This window comes from Drosophila arizonae, chromosome 5, assembly GCF_054131065.1.
Source record: "Drosophila arizonae isolate 15081-1271.41 chromosome 5, UAZ_ARI_1.0, whole genome shotgun sequence".
Classification (NCBI taxonomy): Eukaryota; Metazoa; Arthropoda; class Insecta; order Diptera; family Drosophilidae; genus Drosophila; species Drosophila arizonae.
In genome coordinates this window covers 8,442,263-8,464,681 of record NC_142925.1, presented here as the reverse complement: position 1 = coordinate 8,464,681, position 22,419 = coordinate 8,442,263, and the positions used below count along the sequence as shown (strand labels likewise).

The 22,419-nt window shown below is 34.1% G+C and overlaps 4 protein-coding genes across 7 annotated transcripts in view; 1 reads left to right on the top strand and 3 right to left on the bottom strand.

Annotated features, from left to right (window-relative positions):
* Positions 1 to 163: 163 nt before the first annotated feature.
* Positions 164 to 16,752, bottom strand: LOC108617167 (uncharacterized). 4 transcript variants are annotated; one of them, XM_089470778.1, is made up of 2 exons: positions 15,690 to 16,752; positions 164 to 1,294 (listed from the first exon to the last, which is right to left on the bottom strand). In XM_089470778.1, the coding sequence occupies exon 2, from the start codon at positions 875 to 877 to the stop codon at positions 212 to 214; it is 666 nt and encodes a 221-aa protein (XP_089326904.1). In that variant the 5' UTR covers positions 878 to 1,294; positions 15,690 to 16,752; the 3' UTR covers positions 164 to 211. The 4 variants fall into 4 exon arrangements, with proteins under 4 accessions (XP_089326904.1, XP_089326905.1, XP_089326907.1 ...); XM_089470779.1 differs by lacking the exon at positions 15,690 to 16,752 and adding an exon at positions 3,439 to 3,765; XM_089470781.1 differs by lacking the exon at positions 15,690 to 16,752 and adding an exon at positions 3,195 to 3,213.
* Positions 16,753 to 16,995: 243 nt separating this feature from the next.
* The window catches only part of phtf (putative homeodomain transcription factor), a 36,413-nt gene continuing 30,989 nt past the window's right edge, over positions 16,996 to 22,419 (top strand). Inside the window, exon 1 of the mRNA XM_089470756.1 lies at positions 16,996 to 17,208. The gene's annotated coding sequence lies outside the window, so the exon portion shown is untranslated. The remainder of the gene's footprint in view (positions 17,209 to 22,419) is intronic.
* Zip42C.1 (Zinc/iron regulated transporter-related protein 42C.1) lies at positions 17,965 to 19,451 on the bottom strand. The gene is made up of 2 exons (XM_018009342.2): positions 18,322 to 19,451; positions 17,965 to 18,173 (listed from the first exon to the last, which is right to left on the bottom strand). The coding sequence occupies exons 1-2, from the start codon at positions 19,403 to 19,405 to the stop codon at positions 18,133 to 18,135; spliced, it is 1,125 nt and encodes a 374-aa protein (XP_017864831.1). The 5' UTR covers positions 19,406 to 19,451; the 3' UTR covers positions 17,965 to 18,132.
* On the bottom strand, positions 19,834 to 21,664 carry Zip42C.2 (Zinc/iron regulated transporter-related protein 42C.2). Its single transcript, XM_018009102.2, has 2 exons — positions 20,559 to 21,664; positions 19,834 to 20,480 (listed from the first exon to the last, which is right to left on the bottom strand). Exons 1-2 carry the CDS (start codon positions 21,466 to 21,468, stop codon positions 20,428 to 20,430), a joined length of 963 nt encoding a protein of 320 aa, XP_017864591.1. The 5' UTR covers positions 21,469 to 21,664; the 3' UTR covers positions 19,834 to 20,427.

The following is a 22,419-nucleotide window of genomic DNA, read 5'->3' as shown; positions in this document are numbered from 1 at the left end:
ATAAATATATAGTATAGCATCTAAATTTGAAATAAATTTCTAAAACTTACCTCTTCAACTCCTCACACTGTACGTTTGCCTCAGCAAACTCGGCGCGTCTTAAGTTTTTCCAAGAATGAATCGAAAAATTTCCTGTGCACTCGAAAATTAATTTTCCTTTCGCTTTCTTTTTAATTTATTTATAATTTCTGTTGTTTGGAAACTTGAATAGTTAGCCTTGAAATTTCAACTGTTGATTATTGTTGTTGCTATAATAATATTGTTGCTGATTGTAATTGTTATTGTTGTTGTTGTTGTCACTTGCACTACCAGGGCCGCCAATTAATTCACCATAATTACACAGATCTTCAGTTATATTCAATTCGCTTAAAGTGCGTTTGGGTTGGGCCAAGTGTTTATACAGCGTGGCGGTTCTATTGAAAATTCTTAGACGCGGATCGCGTGGTATATAATGTAGAAACACTTTATTCGATTTGCTGCTGTTGTTGTAAGTGCGCGGATTGTTGTTGTTGCTATTATCAAAAGTTGTTCTAGTTGTTGAGGAAGCGGAGGAGGAGGAGTTTTTGTTGCTGCTGCTCTTTGGCTTTTTAGTTGGGGTGGTTGTTGTTGTTGTTACGACAGCTGATGTTATTATTGGTGTTGCTGTTGTTGTTGTTGTTGTTGTCTTTTTAGTGGCACGATAAAGCGGCTTTAACCGAAACACATTCATCAAGAACGTTAACGTTTTTAACACTGACCAACAGGAAAACACTAATTGAGCAAATTTTGGCCGCAAATCAAATTGGCTGCCTCTCTGTTTATAATTGATATTGTTGTTGTTGCTGTTGTTGTTGCAGTTGTAGCTGCCCGTAAACGTTTTTAGCCCGGACACGTACATGCGGCACTTCGAATGCACAAATCAATCGAATGAAGAAAACAAAGCGAACGAAACGAACGGAAAGAAAATCAAAAGAAATTATTGAGATAAAGTTGGAGCAATTCGATCGATCGAAAATTGGACAACGCGCAACTGTATTGTACTGTTGTACTCGCTAACGGTAACTCAACGCGTGTCAAGTGCGCGGCGCATTGTGCGGCTTTTTCGCAAACATATTTCGTTTTAGGACACTTCTCACTGGGCTGCTTCAAATATGGCGCACGCGGCGTATGATTAATGCGTTCGCTTGTTTGCAGCTCAATCACAATAGCTACCAGCTCACACTATTCTAGCTGCTGTTGTAGGGTGTTTGTTTTCCGTTGATGATGATTTATGTTTGTTGTTGTAGTCGATTAGCAGCTGATGCCACAGACAATGCTGCAATGAGAGATTGAGAGAGTAGAAGACAAAATTAGCTTAGGTTTTGTTTATAACGATTCCAAATTGACAGGCGCCAAGCGCCCAATATATCTGCCACAATACCATATATCATCATATATCACACCATTTAGCATTAAATAAAAAAAACTGTTTAGCACAAAAGCCGCCACAGCTGACACAGTACTTCAAATAAATCACACAGCATCTTGTAAATTGGCCAACAATGTGAGTTCCAATTTTCGCAGGCCATTGAGAAATATTTTCGCCTAGCTATAAATTGCTCTAGTGGTTCTAGCTGCAGCTCATCACGCCCTTTGCACATAAAATCCAGAATAACAATTGTCGCAGGCTTCAGCGCAACTATGTGGGCGTGTCTACACTCAGCGCCGACATATATTTGCCAAGCATGTTTTATTTTAGGTTTAGTAAAGCTTTCACATGCTACAGAAAAATAATGTGACCTAGTTTGGCATTACTAAAGTTTTGGGTATAGTAATATATAATATCAATAATATATAATAATATCAAGTACTAATCTAATATAATATCAAGTACTAATTTTCAACTCTCTAAAGCGAAATTATTCTTTAAAATATTTTATAGAAACAATTTTACTACAATAATAAAAGTTACTAAAAATTACGGATAAAATAAATGGATAAAGTTACAAACAGCTTTTTAATATTGATTAAAGCTTTACTAAAATCTTGTATACATTATAGATTAATACAAACAAACAGCTTTCCAAAGCAGATTGCTTCAATTAATATGATAAAAGCTTCTAACAAGATTAGACTATTTTAAGAATCTTACAAAGATTATAGTTGACCTACTTTATTTTAAATTTTATTTTTTAACCAAAAATTTAAATATTTCAGCACTTCTTATTTGAATAGTCCAATTTGAGTTTATGACGGAAACACAGTCGACTTGGTTAAGCTTCTAAAAATAATACAGCTTTTGCAATTAGCTTAAAAGTGCAGTTATCATGAGAGAGTGAGGAAGGCAAAGAGAGAGAGAGAGAGCGTGGTGCACCTAATTGATTTGTTGTCGATTGGTTGAATAAACGCTGAGTGCTTGGTCGTCGCTGCCAAGTTCAATGCTCGATAGGCGCTGCATTTAATTATATACTGAAAATAAAAGTATACACATACATAGATTCATATATGTGGACAGTGTAAACAATGTGCGGCGCATTTCTATTTAATGAGACTTGAGAGCTTAGCTAAAATGGCTAATGCGAACTCTCAAAAAACTATTGCTGCTTATCAAATGTCAATTTGCGTCTTGACGACCTGATAACACACACACACATACACTTATTAATGTATATACATGAGTGTGTTTAGCTAAAAGTACGTTAAGATTACTATCTTTATGATACGATTTGGCAACAGTGCTTACTATATGCAACGGATGATAAGAGGGATTACGTCTCCTTTCAATTACAATGCCCCCGACACGAGAGCCCCAAATGTTTATTAACCAACAACACCTTAATGACTTTCACTATAAAAATGCTGAATAATCAATTAACATTTCTTATTTGACAGCAACAAGCATACGACGTTTGTAATGCCATTTACATGTATATATATTAATACTAATAAAAGTGTGTCTATTTAATGGCAGTTAAAGAATTCTGAATTCAGAATTCATATTTTAGTGCATAGGAATACTAATTTATTTTAACTTTAATTATGTATTGTCTTTGATTGATATATATATTCAAGAATGACATTATAAAGTATATAAACTTAACTGCCAATTGCTGTATAATTTTACAAAATAATTCACAAGTTATTCTTAATTACTTTGTTATTAATCTTTTATTTTTATATTGTTATTTTATTTAAGTCAAAATCTAAAATAAATTATATAAGTGAATTTAGATTACATTTTATTCGATTTATTAGTTTATTTTATACTCCTTTTTTTTTAATATGAATTTCATTTGCCACAATTATATTCACATTTTCTTTATTCATAATTTCTTTCACATAAATTCTTAATTCTGCTTTCATTATCACAATTTTAGTATAGCTTTTTAATTTATATTCCACTGCACTTTTAACTAAACGGAAACTAAATTTTTGTATAAAAAAAAAAAAAAAAAACAAACAAAACAACAAATGTTTTACCTTAAGTAGGCATCACGTGTAAACCGAAAACCCCATTTAAAGCCATTTCGAAGCCTTTGCGGCGCCCTTTCATATGCAACGCTTTATGCGATTTCACTTTTGATTTAGTTTTTAAACTTTATATTTAAAGTGAAGTAAAGTTAGCATGTGGAGCGACGAAATCTTATGAAACACTTTAAGGCACATGTTGAATGAAACACAATTTGAAAACTGGCATCACGACGGGTGTAACTGCTACAACTTATAGTTTTGTTAGCTATTGGATTAGTCCGACTAAAGCGGCCAACAAACAGTTCAGTGGCTCGTCGCCTGGCAGACTAATAAATGAGCTCGCAAAGATTCGGTGATGAAAGCCTCGTGCAGAAAGACGAAACAAGTCGGGAAAAGAACAGAAAACAGAATGAAATGAAAACCGAGACGAAGGCGCCGGCGGCGGGGCGATGTCGCGTCTGTAATCGCGGCAATCGTTTTTGCTTTAATCTAATAAATTTCTTATCAGCAAGTCTCGGGCATACGAGTACTACGAATGTACACATACTCAAATGTCTCTCTCTCTATATGTATATGCATATATACTTATATATTTGATGCATTTGTATTTGTGCAGTTATCGCACTACCTGCCCCACACGCGGCCACTTGACATCCCCGTCGCGATGGCTGTCAAGTAGTCAGCCTTTTGTTATGAGTTTCTCTTTTATTTGCAAATACCCTAGGCTGAAGGGCTACATAGGGTATCTAGAAACATTTTTATAAATAAATAAATAATATATATTTAGACATTTTCTTCAAAAGAAACCGTATATCAAGATATTGCATCCGAATAGAATTTTTTAATAAAGATTATAAATATATTTATTAATCTGTATTCTCATTAAAACTTTTTATATTTACAAAAAAAAAAAAAAAAAAAAAAAAAAAAAAAATCAAAAATTTTTCTAGCCTAGTCAATTTTTACCCTAGAGTATTTCATAGTCGCCCCCGCCTCTTGTCGCACATTTTCACATGTTTCGTCTGCTCATTTCGGTTGCCGACTGTCGTGCGTAAATTATAATGCTCGCATATATGCATGTATATATGCACATACATACATATATTTATTTACAAAATGGACTTAAGCATTACTTAAATCATATATACATACATAGTATATTTGTATTTCGCTGTAATCCTATTGTTATACTATGTACTAGCATATGTGATAGTTCTGTATCAAAGCTAGCGACCTTCTTTATTATCATGTGCATTTACTAACTAACATATTGTTATTTAAAGTTGATAATTAAAAGGCAGCATTTGCATAGTTGAAGACTTTGGTCTTTTTTTTTTATAAGTTAAGCCCCTTAGAGAAGTTCTTGTAGACAGATTTGATCTATATATTCTTTATTTATTTATGTATAAAGCAGCATAGAATGTTTGCTCTAGCAATTGTGCGTAGAGTTCAGGGTATTTCATAGTCGTGCATTCCCTACTAGAGGTCTGTTACATGCTCTGTTGAAAGCAAAAATTAGCTTAACTAGTTTTAAGCCGAGTCTCGTTTTCAATCTATAGACTTATATGTTAATTAAACACGTGCTTTAACATCGGAATTCATAAATATAAATGAATATTTCATAGGGTTTGTAAAGCCTACTAACTGGTTGAGTTAAAATGGAACTAATCTATTTATTATATCTATTATAATGAATATAAGTATTACTAGTAACGAACTATTTTCATAGGCGCATTATATTTGTATTACATTATCCAACTAATATTTAACAAATGTACATTAGTAAAATGACAAACCAAATTTACATTAAGATTTACTCTTGCATCGAATGAACCTTAATTTCAGTTAGTCTAACTAACTAATTAGTGTCAAACAGAGAAAGAACAATAGCTAGACACATGTAGAATTTTTTAATTATGCTCAACAACTCTGATTAGTTTTATGAACTTTCAGTGATAAACCTAATATGCCTGATAAGTGTAAAAAAAATTTTATATGCCGAGTTATTAAATGTTTTAATTACTAGAGCTAATCGGGCATTATACAACCACTTATGAATGTGAGTTGGTATTCGTGTTTGTTTGATACCAATTAAAAGTGGTTTGATGCTGACCTACGCCAGTTTTACTTGGGTATTGTGATGTCTCATTGTGAGAGACGAACTGACATATGATACCGAAACTCAAAACTAGGCCAATATCATATAGTTCTAAGCATAGTCATTTTACGACATATTCGTATTTACATTGCCAATCAGAGAGTTTAATTTGGGATACAAAAAGTAAGTAAATCGGTTTACACGGTCGCTTTGAAGGAAACACAATTTCTCAAGTCATCGTTGATTCTCAATAAATATCAATTGATATTGTTATAATTGTTATTATGCAGAAATAGAAATAAAATCGATTTCCATTGTTTGTGCTAAACAATTGGAAACTAATTGAATCAATTGTTAGCTAATTCGATTTCGATACAATTTCAGATCTGAGATATGAAACGAACGGAAAGCTCTAGAATATTAAATGATTTTTTATTTGAAAAAAGAAAGTCATTTAAAAAATGGTATTCTGCAGAAATAAAAGTATTTAATGGAAATTATATATATTAATAATATGTCATAGTAGAACGCCTCTAAATGAAATTTTCATATGATAAATCAAGTCTGATCTTAACTTTATCTAATAAGTATATACAAAATATGTCTTTAATCTCAATATTCAACCCCCTCAGTCAACAGGAGACAATACAAATGCTAAACTTCTTTAGCTTAACAATAATATAAACAAAAGTGAAAGCCCGTTGAAGCAATTAATTTACATACGCCCCCAACCTCGTTGCCCGCCCATGAAGGCGTGTAAATAATCCAGTTGAACAGCTGACAGCTGACAGTTAGCTTTGCACGCCTCAAATGTTATGAATGGATTCACTGGCCAAAGGCTAAGATTCGGTTTTGTATGTGTCTCTGTCTCTTAAGCTGTCGCATTTTACACAGCTATTTGCTGACTGCTTAATTGCTGTGGTCCGTCTAATTGATGGCTGTCAGAAACCTAGCAAGTAAACCCGATACTAAATGTATTTCAAATGCAGTTAGCCATTAATTGATTTGCGGTTACTGGTTTACAATTGTAAATTGAGTATTAAAGCATAGCTGAACAGCATAGCAACAGCATTCATTATGGAATTAATTGCTTTAGTCGTTTTCTCAGCTCATTGTCAGCGGAACTCAACAATAAAGTGTGATATATCATGTACTGTATATAGTATAAAGTAGAATTTTTATTGTAGTACAATTTATATAAATCACATAGGAATCTGAGGCTGAAATGCTAAAGGATTTACCAAAAAGAGGCTGGCTTAAAGCCAATTCGTGCTGATTGCTTAGCTAAGCTATGTAAATATTTGCCTATCCTTAAAGCTCCAATCAAGTTATGCATATGCGTAGAATGGAGCTGCCTCGAAATGTTTATTTAAAGTGGGTCTTAGGTCTGCAATCTAAGCACGGATCAAATACTTGAGTTATATGAGAGCTTTATTTTTAAAAAAGAATGCTGATTCCCTTTACTCTCCCTTTTTCTTCTTTACTAACTAAATCGATATCTTTTATGCTCTTTTATTATTCTAATCGGTTTTTAGTCTGTCTGCACTTAATATAATTTTATCAAATCAATCAGCTCATTACTTTACTCGGTTTCTACCTAGATATATCGCTTTTTATTTATTTATATTTTTTTTTACATTCAAATTTCATATTTTCAGTTTTTTAATTGGATTATAAATTCACTAATTAGAATGAAAGTAGCATGCAATTAATTTCCAAAGCGCATTCAGGAAATACAGTCCTTCGCTTCTACCCTAACATAACATCCTTTATATATATATATTAAGCTCATAAGGGGACTTTAATGCAATGTTGCATTTGCTTGCTTTTGCAAGTGCAGCTAGCTGACAGCTACATGCCACATGCCACATACTTAGCCAGCCTTCAACATGCAATGCCAGCAAAGTTTTTATAGTGCGGCTCCTTGAAACTTGCTGCAGTAAAAATATATATAAATGTGTGTATGTGTGTGTGTGTGTGTGTGTGTGTGACAGGCAAACAAGTGCATGGAGAGAAAAGGTGTCAGTGTGGCAAAGTCAAATGCGCACAACAAACAAAAAGCCACACACACACACACAATTTGGCGGCTTGGCTTTGATGTTATTCGGCTGGCGCTACGTTTTGCAACACTGACAAATAGCAACGATAAAGTGCAGGAAATGAGAGCAGTAGTGAGAGCGCGAGAGAGAGAGAGGGAAAGAGAGAAGACGGAGAGCGTGTGCAAAAGGATAATTTATGTTTTTCGCCTTAAACTTGACAAAGTTTTGCGGCCATGCGAACGCATGCAAAATGTGGTTAATATTGATTTTTACGTACATACAGACAAGCATGTTTGCTTACATATATGTATGTATATGTCTGTGTGTGTGTGCACAGCTCTGTGTGCTCATTCATGCATACATATACCCATATACTGTGCATATAAAATGAGATTTGCTTTTCAGATTTTTCTCTCCAGATTCTTTTTTTTTTTTTGTGATTTCGTTGGCCTTGTTCCTGCATGACAAATGGCTAACTTTGATACAGGCCATGTCCCCGGCACTGTTATTGGCTTTTAAATTGGCTGCTATGCTCAGATATTTGTATTGCCTGTTTATGAAGTCATCCAAAATTTACATTTATGTTAGATGAGAAAGTTGAAAGCAAAATAGATACCCTTTTCCTGCTATTCAATATATGCAAATTATCTTATTAGACCTTATCAATGCATCATTTATATATTAAAATTCATTGTTTTCTCTATCTCTTCCTATATATTCATATATCAATTTTCAAAATTGTTTATTCAAGTCTTATATATATTTTTTAAACAATTGATGCTCAGCTTTTCACAGTTTCCAGAACAGACTTATATATTAAATAATAGATTCCAGCATATCATTTATCTTCAAATTCATTATATTCTAGCTCCCTCTGTTTCTCCCTCATTTACTATATTCATAACAATATTTGTATCAGCTTTAACTGCTACTTTAATTTATTTTTACGTTTTATGTATTTATTTTTAATATTTTACACATTTGATGTTCAGACCCGCGCCGTTTCAAGGCCAAACATCTCTAAGGGTCGCATTAAGTTTACGGTTGCCTTTTCTTTTTATGTGCATTTTTTTTTTTTATACCCTGAACCCATTTTCAATGGGAAATCAGGGTATAATGGTTTTGTTGAAATGTATGTAACAGGGAGAAGGAGGCGTGGCAGACCCCACAAAGTATATATATTCTTGATCAGGGTGACGAGCTGAGTTGATTTGGCCCTGTCCGTCTGTCTGTCCGTCTGTCCGTCTGTCCGTCTGTCCGTATGTATGAACGCGTCGATTTCAGAAGATATAAGAGCTAGAGACTTCAAATTTTTTTTAAAATGTCCGTAATTACAGCGCGCATATCAAGTTTATCATTAAAATTCGATAACTCATCCCGATCTTTTTTTATCGATAAAAAACCTTATCGAAAACCAGTTATAAAATTATATCTTCTACACCTTTATTGCTAGAGTCTCCAAATTTTTAATGTATGCTTATATGCAATTTATACAATTTCGGTTTTTGTTAAAATTTACCCCCCACCCTTAAATTCACCCCCTCACCCTCACTTTTGTAAAAAGCGTATTTCAAATACTAGAGACTTGTGCTTTGGCAATTACATGCATATCCATGTTATAATCATAATCTGAAAGTTTCATGAAGATCGTACGTCCATAAAAAAAGTTATTAAACAATTAAGTTCTCATAGTAAGCGCACACTGCAGCCCATGCGTGTTTATGCGTGGGTGCTTGTGTGTGTATGTGTTTGTGTATGTGTGTGTGTATGTGTTTGTGTATGTGTGTGTGTATGTGTATGTGTGTGTATGCGTTTGTGTATGTATGCGTGTGTGTGTGTGTGTATGTGTGTCTGTATGCGTGTGTGTATATGTATGCCTGTGTGTGTGTGCGTGTTTCTTGTGTAAGCTGAAAGACGCGAAAAATTATTGAAATATCTATTGCTCCAAGGGTTCAGGGGATCTCGTAGTCGAGCAGTCTCGACTAGAGCTTTCTTACTTGTTTTTTTTTTTTTTTTTTTTTTTTTTTTACATTCTGACATGCACGTCAAGGGAGTTTAAAGGTTAAACTCGAAATTGCAATTAGCTTAAATGCAAATGCGCACAGCTGAACTGTAAAATTTACATAATATTTCATTGGCAATTTTTTTCCATATAAATATGTATAAAGGTATATATAATATATATAGCTATATAGCTAAGCGAATTCATAAAGGTATTTACGACCCTATAAATTGTGAAAAAATATAACTGTCTTAGTTGATTAGTTTTTTTTTTTTATAAGCTGTAAGTATTCCAAAATGTTTTTATGTTTTGATAAATTTTACAATATACAAATTAAAGACTGACGAAAAAAAGTGATTCCTAGTGTACTCTACATAGTCAATAAAATATCTTTCCCTTTATTATAGTAACAGTTATACATATAAACAAAGAGTATGCCAACTGCATAAATCATGATCGTAAATATTGTCAAGCAAAACAATTCATCAACCACATAAAATGTTTTCATTTCATTGCCATTTATGCGCTTCACTCAACTTGAATCGTTTTAATTGAATCAAATAATCAATAATTGTCATATTTGGAATTATATTTACATTACATTCAGTTGAAAAGCAAACGAAGTGGAAATGCATTCATGAATATTAAATTGAATTCAATGGAATTGATAGATTGGCCAATTTGTAAACTCCATTTGAAAAATGGCCAAACAATGTTAGTGAAGTGTAGAAAACAGGTTTACTTCAAGCACCTGAGGAACAAGTTTTTTGCTAACGGTACTAAAACAGAAAAGCCAAAGCTAAAGCTGAAGCTAAATAACATCTTGAAGGTCGTCATTAAATTCGAAATTTATCATGCGCTGGCAATCTGTGTGACGAGACGGCTTGATTATCGTTAGGCTGTAGACATGGCTAAGCCAACAAGGACCAAGGACTCGGAGCAAACCAAGCGGCAAGGACAAGTGGCATATGATGTAATTACACCAAAAGCGAAAGAGGGGAGGGCAAATAAATAAAAAAGAAAGAATCTACGTCAAGATATGGTATAATAATAATTTTCTGCACAAGTTTTGTCATCTTTTTTGTATACCTTAGCAGAAGCAAATATAAACAAGCATACTCGACGCTTAAGTTTCATGGAATATATATAGCTATATAAATAAGCTTTTGATATTTGTGCAGAGTGGCAAATCAGAAAGAATAAATCTATTTCGTCTACAGAATTAAAAACTTGAACTCTTGATTATACAACAAATTATATAATTTATCAAAAACTACATCATTTAAAAGTAAAATAATATATGTAAAAATTTTTGCTAATGCTTATCTGTTCCATTCATTATACAAAAAATTAAATAAATTTTTAGTAATATAAGTAAAAATAAAAAATAAAAAATAAAAAAAATTACTTACTAAAAAATATTCAACTGTTTGTTACGCCTTGAACGAGTATTATGCAGTCGATGCGACTCAACAGCAACCTTCTCACATTACTTTTTATCTTTTTGTTTTGATCTGCGCATCAACACGCAATCGTTTCACTTACTTGACAAAAGTCTATACCCGATGACGATGAAATTGGCTTTGTTTGCGCAGCAAATAACAAGAAAAACCGATTGGCTGAATTAAAGCAGCAACAGTGACTGACAGAGGAAAGAGCGAGAGGAAGTGAGAGCGAGAGAGTGCGTAGAAAAGCACAGTAAAACTCAATTCATTGTACGAAGTTTATGCTGTCGTCTTAAAGTTTTCACAGCTGACATCGCGGCTCGAAATCGAATCACTGACTGACTGCCAAAGCGGCTCGATACTTCGCCCAGACACATTTACACTTGATGAAGATCTATGTATGTGTGTGTGTGTGCGTGTGTGTGTGCCATTGCACACTCACCCTCTCTCCGCATACTCTATATGGATTGCCCTCTCTTTCTGTCGCTCCCTTCTTCCACTTGAGATGCGGAGTGCAGTTTCATATCTTGGCATTGTTTTCATTGCCTATGTCTTTAATATTCTAAATGCCCTACTGAGCATTGCTTCTTTTTTTCTCTTTCTCTTTTATTTTTGTTTTCAACCACTAAGACTGTTTGGTCTTTGTTTTCCCTTTGCCAGTGGAAATTTACCAGTTGAAATTATAAATTGTGGCTCTGTCTTATCCAACAGGTCATATTTAAAACTAGCTATAGATAGGAAGAAATGGCTTTCTGTTTTAGCTGTTATTCCTATATATACGAGTAATGAAATAGCGTAGTATTATAAATGTCATGCATATTATTTCAAGTGCTCATAAACTCATCCATTGTGAATATATATAAATATAAATATTCATGAATATCATAAAAAATATAGATTATTATAATAGTTTTTTTTTTTTTAATATCAGTTATTGATTTAATTATATTAAACTTTGTTCCTCGGAGCAATTATAATTGTTATAAATATATTTGCAGTAATCTATACATATTTTCTGCCTTTTCTAAAAAGAAATACTAATTTAATATAATCTTGGCTTTACATCTTAATTTTATTGAGCTCTGAGTTTTTTTTTTCCGCCTTGCCTGGCATCTCATATACTTATAAAAGTAAGTTTTACACTTTGCTCGGTTTGCACGTCTGATAACAGCACAAAAAACTTGCATTGTGCAAACGTTCTTAGCACGTTACAGTTAAGCAGCTTATGCAAATGCTTGCGATGCAGCCGCGATAAGCCAATGAAATCTCCGTATAAGCCAAGCGAAAAAGTTTTCATTGCAACAAACGGCAATGGCAAATTCGTGTTTGAATGTCCTTCGCCCTGGCAAAATGAGTTGAAAAGTTGAGAGCTAAAAAATTGCAGCAATTAATTCAGAAATTGCATGATTCGAAATGATTTATAATGCGATAAATTCAGTGAAGTTGATGTGCAATAATGAAAATTCATATTTGTAGCGTGTCAGAGTGCTGCAGTCGGGAGGGACCAACTAGATTATACCTAGAGCCCAGGTGGAGCATAGATCGACTTAGGTCAGTTACTAATCTGGCGGAGGAGGCGTGGCATTTGTAATATTACTCTAAGATCTTCCACGCCTCTCGCTTTCACCTTTTCTTTTTATTTAATGCATATTAACATAAGCAACATACCCGGAATTTCCATATTCATTATTACAGGGTATACCTAGACATATATCACTTGCAAATAATAATTGATAATGTTTTAAGGTCAATATGCAATATTTACACTTGAAATGAATGTTTGCGCTGCCAGCACAAACTTTTCATTAATTTTATTTATTGTTCTCATTATGCAATATTTAGCTTACGTACGGGTAATATAATTTACTGCATACGCATTCACGTAATTCACATCCGATGACGCATTAGATTAGATAAGTTTATGGATTATAAAACAAAATGTTTGATATTATCTTATTTAATATCACGAGCAAGATTTCTTGAGCGATAAATTCAAGTAATCAAAACTTGTCTGCCTTTAAGCAGTTCATTGACTGTTGGGATGCGGCCTGTGCAAAGGTCTAATGTACCTAATTAGTGCATGCTGACTACCCGCTGTGCATGTAGCTGCAGGGTATTTCTCAATAATCGACCAAGGAAAAATCTCTGCACAATTTGTCTCCACAGACAGAATTAAAGTCTCATTAAAACGTTATTAAAGTCTGTGCGTATATCACAATCATTATCATTGTCAACCTCTTCATTATCGTCATCATAGTCATCAACATTATCATCATTAGCAGCTCATTTGAATGCATTGCACAGCTGCTGGGAACCAGTTTTTGGTTTATTTCTTTATTGATTTTTTTTTTCATATATATAAATTTTCTTGCTTCAGGTACGCATGAGTGTGAGCATGTTTGTGTTTGTGTGTGTGCGTCAGGGTGTATTGTATTCACATAGCTATCAGCTGTTCGTCTCTTCACAGTGACACACATTGCGAGCACTGGAATTTATTATTGTTCGATTGCCAGGTATAATCATTTTCTTACGCCATATGATACATAAAGTGAGAAAAATTATTCATATCAGACAGAGAAAAACTAAATATTAGAGAACAAATTTAAACAGAAATAATATATAATATATGTGAGTTAAAAATATACTACAAAAATATTATATTTTTATATATATTTTTTGTGTATATTAACATTTTTATATTATATTATTTAAATTTCCTTATATATATTTTTAATATATCTGGGCTTCTCTCCAGTTTTTTTATTCCATTTTCTTTTTTATTAAAATATCAGTCTATCCGTTCGATAATATGCGATTGCCAGAGTATTAAGTCTTCGACGTTCTCATATCTAGAATTCAATCCTGATTGGAGTATACAAAAACTCTACCGGTTTTATAATCAGCTGAGCAGCTGTTTTTATTTTTGCACGCAAATATTTATTTTTTTCGACATACAACAAAAATTTAATAAAATATTTATATAATTGAGGCAAATGTTCTCAAGTGCATATACCTTTTAATCAATGTAAATTTATATTAATTGTAAACAAATCAAATATATAAACTTGTTGCCTTAGATAAAAACTTGTTTCTAATCTGTTACTTGAAGCCAGTTTTCAAATGTTATTGGCTTCTAAGTGCATTACGACATTCAAGTGCTAAGACTTTTGGCCAAGGACAACGACAAACTGTGGCCCGAAGAATGGTTTTCGATTACACTAAATCAAGTTTGTCGCTAGACCGAAGCAACAAAAACTGAGGCATAGAAACCATCAAAGTGTCTGTCAGACATTTATGTACACATCAACATAATTCCATCCATCAATACAACTATGCATCTCTCTCTGTCTCTCTCTCTCTCCCTCTCTCTCTCGATATACATATGCATATATATGTATATTTAGATATGTTTTGCCACTTGACACCGAGTTGGGTCAAAGCTACCCAGTGGGACGCGGACTGTTTTGCAGACAAAAACAATAAAACTCAAATGGTGGGCATCAGGAGGCATAACAAAATGGCGGCGCGTGTGTTGACTTGTTGTCTAAGTGTGTGTGTGTATGTGTGTGGGTGTGTGAGTGTGTGCCAGCCGATTTCCTTTTACCGACTTATGCAAATAACTTGGCCTATAGCTGTATTTTGGCTGCAAATCGCAATTTTCCTGGCAGACACTTTGTCGCGACCAAAAATTTATAGCGATGGACAAAGTTTCCTTTGACGGTTAAATCAATTATTTTTGTCTTAATTTTTGCCTACTAATTAAATCAGTTTGCATTCGACTAGGCTTAAGTGATTTGATTCAGACAGACTAAACTGAGTTTACGTTACATATATTTACATATATTATACAATACTTTATATATAACATATTTGTTATATATTGTATTTTCCCTTATCTTGAAGTGCAGATATTTTACTGCTTTTATATTCACATTTTTATTTTATTTTTTTTTTGTCTTATCAGTAATAATACGCTAAGTAATCCGCATTTATCAAATTTTGCTTGTAAACAATGACGAATATCGGACTACAGTTCGATATAGACAAAAGTCCAGACTAAACAACTTTCTTTTTATTTATTTTAAAAAATAATTTTTTTTTTTTAATTTGCGTTGTAAGAAAATCTTATGTTTTAGAGCACACGAGGCGGCAATGACGCAAATTTATGGAAATAATTTTTTTTCTTTTCATAGTATATAACTAAAAATATATATTGCGACAAACATATGATTTCAAAGACATTTTAGCATGACAAAATATTAACAAATGCGTCGGTCAACAAGCATTAATCATGTTATATGTCTATAATGTATGTACATAATATCGAAATATCTATAAACTATATGTATTTATAGATAGCATAAACACATATATATTATTCAGCCACAGAATATTTATGTTTGTGGAAGTGCGGTATTTTATATACTTCAGAGAAGGTCAATGAGACAAGAACATATAAAAACATTATCTATATACAGTAAAAGCTCTGCTAACAAGCAGTATATATTTTAAAAGATTTTGCTACATATACTAAAACACTAAAGAGAAATAAAAAGAATGCTTTGAATGTTATTTTTTTTAGTATTTTCAAGAAAGCAAGTGTTTAACCCATTTATTGGTATTTATCACTGTATGTATATTTATTTAAAAGTTAAAGAAACATACTGTTTACGCACCTGTTTTCAAATCAAGTTCAATTCGTTTGTCGAGTCCGTGAATTGCTTATTAGCTAAATTACAACCATTGTAGCAGTTGTTGTTGTTGATTTTATTGTTATTGTACCATTTGTAAACTTAAACAGTTTACATTTTAGGTCGAGTTACAGCGATTTCTTTTCTTATTTTTAAACATCCAGTCTTTTTATAAACCAAATTTAAAGCACTTTTATATATTTTACTCTTGAATATGTTTACAGCTCGGAACAGTGGGCGCAAAACGTCCAAACAATGTGCACAAAATGTTTACAGTTAAGTTTAAGCTCAAATTGGATTTAGCTCGTCGTGATTTCTTTTATTTCATTTATTGTTCGTATACAAATTGCTCAACAATTTGGTAAACAGTTAGGTTCAATGTTATGCGACGCGTTCGTTATGTAAAAGTACAAAAACATACACTCACACTCATACATATATACAAGTGTTTGATCTATTTTGAATAAATATTCGTGTCAAGCATTAATCGCATTTTCTTGCTATGCTTTAATTCAGTTTCCTTTGTGTACCGTTGTTTTTGTTTTCGTTTTGACGTTGTTCCGACTACTCATTATCCAGTTAAAGTGCGGGAGTTTCGATTTTCTTTCGGATTTTTTTTTGCACAATGTGCTAATGAAGGGTGGGTGGGGTAATGACAGCACCGCCCAGCAACGCAGCGCGTGGCAAGTTCTAGTAAGAAATCGTATTTGGCGGTAGGAATAAACAAATGCACCCACAGGCACTCATACACGCACACAGGCACAGTTACGCAGAGTCACATATACAAACGCACATAAAGTGCGAGAGGGAAAAACGGAGTTACGTACAACTTTTTAATTCACTCTCACAAATTTATTAGGAAGACTTTAATTGGACTGTAGCAAATCAGACGATTATTGTTTAATTTATAGCTTAGCACGTCTACACGAAAGTTAATGGGGCAAACTCTCTACGAGTGTTTCTTTAAGTTGTTTTAAATTTACTTTTCTCCGCAAACACGACCGTTCATCACTGCAACTATAAACTGTTCTGAGCGCACCGATGTTAGCTCAATGTTATACTCAAATGTAGCTGCTTACTCGCTGTTCGACTCACAATGCACTGTAAACTGTTTTACTCTCTGAGTACTTAAAAAATGGCACTAGAGATGCCGCATAGCTCACGAGCTTTTATTTCATTTCTATGCAGGCTTCTTATGTTGCCCTCTTCCCATTCTCTTGTAATTTGTAGGAGGTTTGTATATACATATGTATGTGTGTTTTTTTTATATTCATTTTGATTTTCGCGGCTTTTACTACGGTATCAGAGCCGCGTGTTATGTGATAAACTGTTTTGTATTAAAAATAATTAGTTTAGTGAATAGTTTTAGTTGGTTATGTGATTTTTTTTTGTAATTTGTATTGTCAGGTCCAGCTATGTGAAAGTGAATAAAATGATTATTTAAAACTATTGAAGGTCTATAATAATAAAACAATATTTCTCACAGTACATTTTCTTTATATTGGTAAGTTAATATTAATATAATAAACCATCAATAATAAATTAGCAATAAATAGTAATATAAAGTAAATGTAGTGAGCTGGCTCTATTTCCTCTATAGTCTTAAGCTGTTGTGATCTTTTCCACCGATTTGCATAAATGTCATCTTTATAAAAAATACACATATTAATGCTGAATATGATAATCCTTTCAAAAGTGACGTCACAGCACACAATGTTTATTGTAGCCACAAATTGCTGACCTTTGCATATATATGTATGAACGGCGAGAATGCACAATAAAAACAGCTACATTGTTGACTCCCTTTTATGCATATTTTTGTTGTTCTTCCTATCAAAAGATCAAAGCAAAAGGCGATGTTAAAATGGATGCTTCTTCGTATTGCAGTTTTATGGGCTATTTGTTTGTGCTTACTATAGCGAATGCAAAACGCCCATAAGCATTAAATGTATAACAACAATAAATAGCCTAATTATACTTAAGTATTTAAGTGCATAATGTAATTATTTGTATGCAAATAATGCAAATAAATTAATTATTATTCATTTTACACTAAACATTTCAAATTACGTTTATAACAGTTTTGTTTAAACCTTGTTCTCTCAAAGAGTGCCGCTGTTAGCTCTCTCATCATTTTAACATGTCTGTGAAGGCTCTGTTAAATTAACAGCTGATAGACAGTGTGTACATATAAAGTGTATAAAACTAGGGCTGTTGTGCGCGCTCAGTTTGAAATCAAAGTGAGATTAATCGAGTTGAATAGATTATTTATTGTTCATATACATATGTATGTGTTTTGTTTAATGGAACTCGAAAATTAGTGAATCGGTAATGAATTAATGCTAGCACATATTAAGTAGAGTTGATAATAATAATTTAGTAAATATAATATTGTACAAATAATCATCCAGTCAATCTGGAGCCCTCTCTAGTAACACGAGTCGCTATCAGCACCTTCCGCTTCGTCAGCTGCAAGAGATAATAAAGAGTATTAAAGTGATTCAATAAAATCCTCCTGGTTTAGAGAACGTCAATCATATATCTAATGATAACCGCAAGGCATGCGTATGCCAATCAAAAACCAATAGCGGAATTGTCCGTTTATCATTTCACTTACAAAGTATTTGCAGTCCAAACATTAAAGCAAAGCCCGCCAGGGCAGCCAAGTAGGCACGCCAGCCCGCATGACTCTGGGTGAGAATCTCAAAGAAGACCACATAGAGCAACGTGCCGGAGGCAATGCCCTGCAAGATGCCAGAAGGGACATTCGTCTGATTCCCATTCGACTGCTGGCTGATGGCGATGCCAACACCAATGCCAATTGGCGTCACAATCGAGAACGTTATGAGATAGATGATGGCCAGGTAGGCGCGTGTTCTAGCCACCAGCAGCTCCATGCCCACACAGAAGGCCAGAACCAGCTTGTGAGCAGCCACGGCGCCAAACATAAACCACACTGTTGCCACAGTGCCCTCCAAGCCGATGGCCATGCCCTCGAACAGCTCGTGCAGGGACAAGGCCAAGATAATGCCCAATCCACGCATCGAGGAACCATCCGAGTCCACGGGCATGTGACTGTGACCATGTCCATTCTTTGCCGGCAGCCCGTGATCGCATGGCTGATGCTCCTCTGTAATAGGCTCCATTTCCTCCGGTTTGCGTCCTGTCAGCAATACACTATGCCTTATGCTGTGGCCACGCACGAAGGCTTGGCTGGCCAGCGATTCCTTTCTGCTCAGCTTCTGCTGATGATGCTGCATCACCACATGCATCAGCTCATCCAGAGCGTACATCAGAAAGAATCCCGTGCTCATCAGCATTTCGGTCAGGGCAAAGGGCGTGTTGGCCAATATGCCACAATGCTGCAGTAGCTCCACCGTTTCGATCACCTCCGGCAGCATGTGCAGAAATGTGGTGCAGAAGAGAACGCCACCACCAAAGTAGAGCAGGCAGCGCACCGCAGTCGAAGCGCGCGTCTCCTCGGGATCCTTTTTGGTCCATTTCAGGCAGCGATCCAGCATATAGGGTAAACTGCCGCAGATCACAGTAACCACAATTAGCACCACCATAGCCACAATTTTGGCCACAAGCAACGCATGCCGATCCCCTGTACCCGTTGCCGCAGTCGAGCTCACATCCAAAACTTCCATGAGTTCAGCTGTGCTTGCTGGCACCACCAGCGGCATTTGATTCTCGTACATCTTCGCACCACCGACTGCAAGCGACAAGTGCAAACGAATTGATACCAAAGCAACCACTTATATATCCCTATCTCCCTATCTGCCCGGCCATAAATCTCATATATTTGAGCACTGATTGACACCAGAAATTATGATCGCCTGGGAAATAGATTAAATATTCGTACTTTCCGACTTTTTCTTTTTACTCTATTTTATTTTGTTACTATTTTATGTAACACTTTAAGTTTAATTGCTTAAAATGATATTGAAATGTTAATTTGCTCTGATAAGAATGATATATTTTGATCTACTTTAGGAAGACTATTAACAGACATCCGCTACACTGAGTAAAATTTGGTGTGTTTTATTAAAAAAAAAAAAATAAAAATAAAAATAAAAAAAAAACATTTATTTTTATAAATTTCAAATAAAGTTGTATGTATATAAAATTGTTAACATAAATATTGTACATAATATAAATATTTGTTCTTAAAATCTCCATGCTTTGACGTGTTAAATTATTATAATTTTATATAATATTTATTTATTTATTTTTTTTTTTGTACCAGACAATTGGCCGACTTTTGCTTTGTTTATTTTTTAAAGCAGACTATTGGTAGACATTCGCTACACTGATCAAAATTAAATAAGCTGAAACATGAATATTTTTAGACGACGTACTTTGCAGATTAGATAAAATGAAATGAATTTGTTCAGAATATTATATATGTATAATATTTTTAAGGCAGACATTCGCTGCAATGAAATTTAATGCCTAATCTATTGACAATATAATATTTTTGTATTTTTAAAATATCAATTATGTTATTTTCTTTAATCTTTCATAAGTCGTTGATTTATTTAAATTTGCACTTAATTTCACAAAATTGTCTTATTACCAGCTTAAATTAAATTTAGCTTTGAATGCTTTTAAAGATTTAAGCTATAAATACATTTTCTTAGCTCCAATTTTGAAGCTATAATTTTTCTAAATCTCGATTAAAGTAATTTCTTCAATTTGAAGAACGCATTAGCACATCATTTTAACTCTTAGCCGAGGGACAAACATATGCAGACTTTCCTGCAGCTTCAACAACTGTTGGAGAGAAAAAAATTGTTAGCGGACATAAAATAATAAAATAATTTACATATTATCATATCAAATATAATTTACCTGCAATTTGCAAGCCAAACATGAGCAGAAATCCACCCAGGGAGCAGAGGAATATGCGCCAGCCGGCGTGGTTCTTGGCCACGATCTCAAAGTAGACGACGTAGAGCAGTGTGCCACAGGCGATGCCCTGCAGGATGCCCGCGGGAATGCTTGGATGATTCGCACTGGTGTTCTCTGTGATGGCGATGCCGATGCCGACGCCGATGGGCGTGACGATGGAGAAGACAATTAGATAGATGACAGCAATGAGCCAACGCGTGTGGGCCATCATAATCTCCATGCCGATGCAGAAGGCCAGGACCAGCTTGTGGACGGCAATGGCGGCGCACATGAACCACACCGTATCCACGGTCTCCTCCAGTCCGATGGACATGCCGCCAAAGAGTTCGTGCAGCGAGAGGGCCACGATGATGCCCAAGCCACGCAGCCAGTTTGGCTGCTCCGGCTCGACTTGTTCACCCAACTCGAGATCGACTTTTTCCTCCGGCTCGGTTACCTGCTCCATGGCCACCTGCAGAGCCTCCTGCATGGCCTTCTGCTTGCGCTTCTGTCGCCTGCCCACAATGAAATACATCACCTCCTCAATGGCGTACATCAGAAAGAAACCCGTGCACATGAGCATCTCGGGCAGGGCGAAGGGCGTCGTGGCCAACATCTCACATTTCTGCAGGGCACTCACAACACCAACAACCGCCGGCAGGATGTGTATAAATGTTGTGGCAATCAGGACACCGCCACCGAAATTCAATAGGCAAAGTACAGCCAGAAATTCCCGTGCATTGCTCTTCTCCCGCTGTGTCCATTTGAACCAACGATTCAGTATATACGGCAGAAAGCAAAATATTAATGTGACCACCAACAGCACCACAATAACCACAATTTTCGCCACCAACAGGTTGTGATCGTTCATCGTGATGGCACTGATTGAATATGAACTCTAATTGGAAATTGCCTCCAACATAGCATACTTTATATACCATTTCTACCTATATATCTTATTGTAGATACCAAGCCATTTTTCTTTTTCATTACTTAACTTGACTTATATCTTAAAGCCCATAAGTTTTGTTTAAGAAAAAGGCTTTAACTAGTTGACTACTTATTAATTTGCGTACGCTACAGCAGAAAGTTGAGCAGAGCCACTATGAAATAGTCTGAAAAAGGTTTCCCATATTCTAGGAAATATTTTCTTAATTAATTTATTTATTATTAATTTATTTTTAACTATAGCAAACATATTTTTGGCCATTTGTTAAAAAAAAATGTTTCTATAGTTTAATGAATTTTAAAATAAATTTGATATAATAAATAATAATAATAAATTTAAAATAAAATAAAAAATTTGAAATACTTGTTTTAAAGAAACATATATAATATAACGAAAAATCAACAATTTTAGAGAAACACATTTTAAACATTTTTTATGTTAAATAAAAATATTCAAATAAATTAAATTTGCAGTTTTTCTTAAATTCTCCTAAAAAATATGTATTTATATTATTATTCATTATTATTATTTAAAAAATGTAAATATAAATTTACATAAAGCAGCTATTCTTTATTATAAAAAATAAATATAAATATAAATATAATCTTTATAATACTATTTCAAGTACTTATTTGAAAATAAAATAAGATCAACATAAAAAGTAATTAATTTATTTTTTTAAGTGTACCACCAATGTACTTAGAATTGATAATGGCAAAGCCAAACGGGTTGCCAACCTGAAATTTCAACAGAGATATCAGTTGCGGGGCGTGTCATGTGCGCCGAAGAACTGAGCCTCATGAGCCCATTGTTGTTTGTTTGAAAATTCAGACTGATAACTTCAAATTGGGAAAAAATAAGGCCTACATCAAT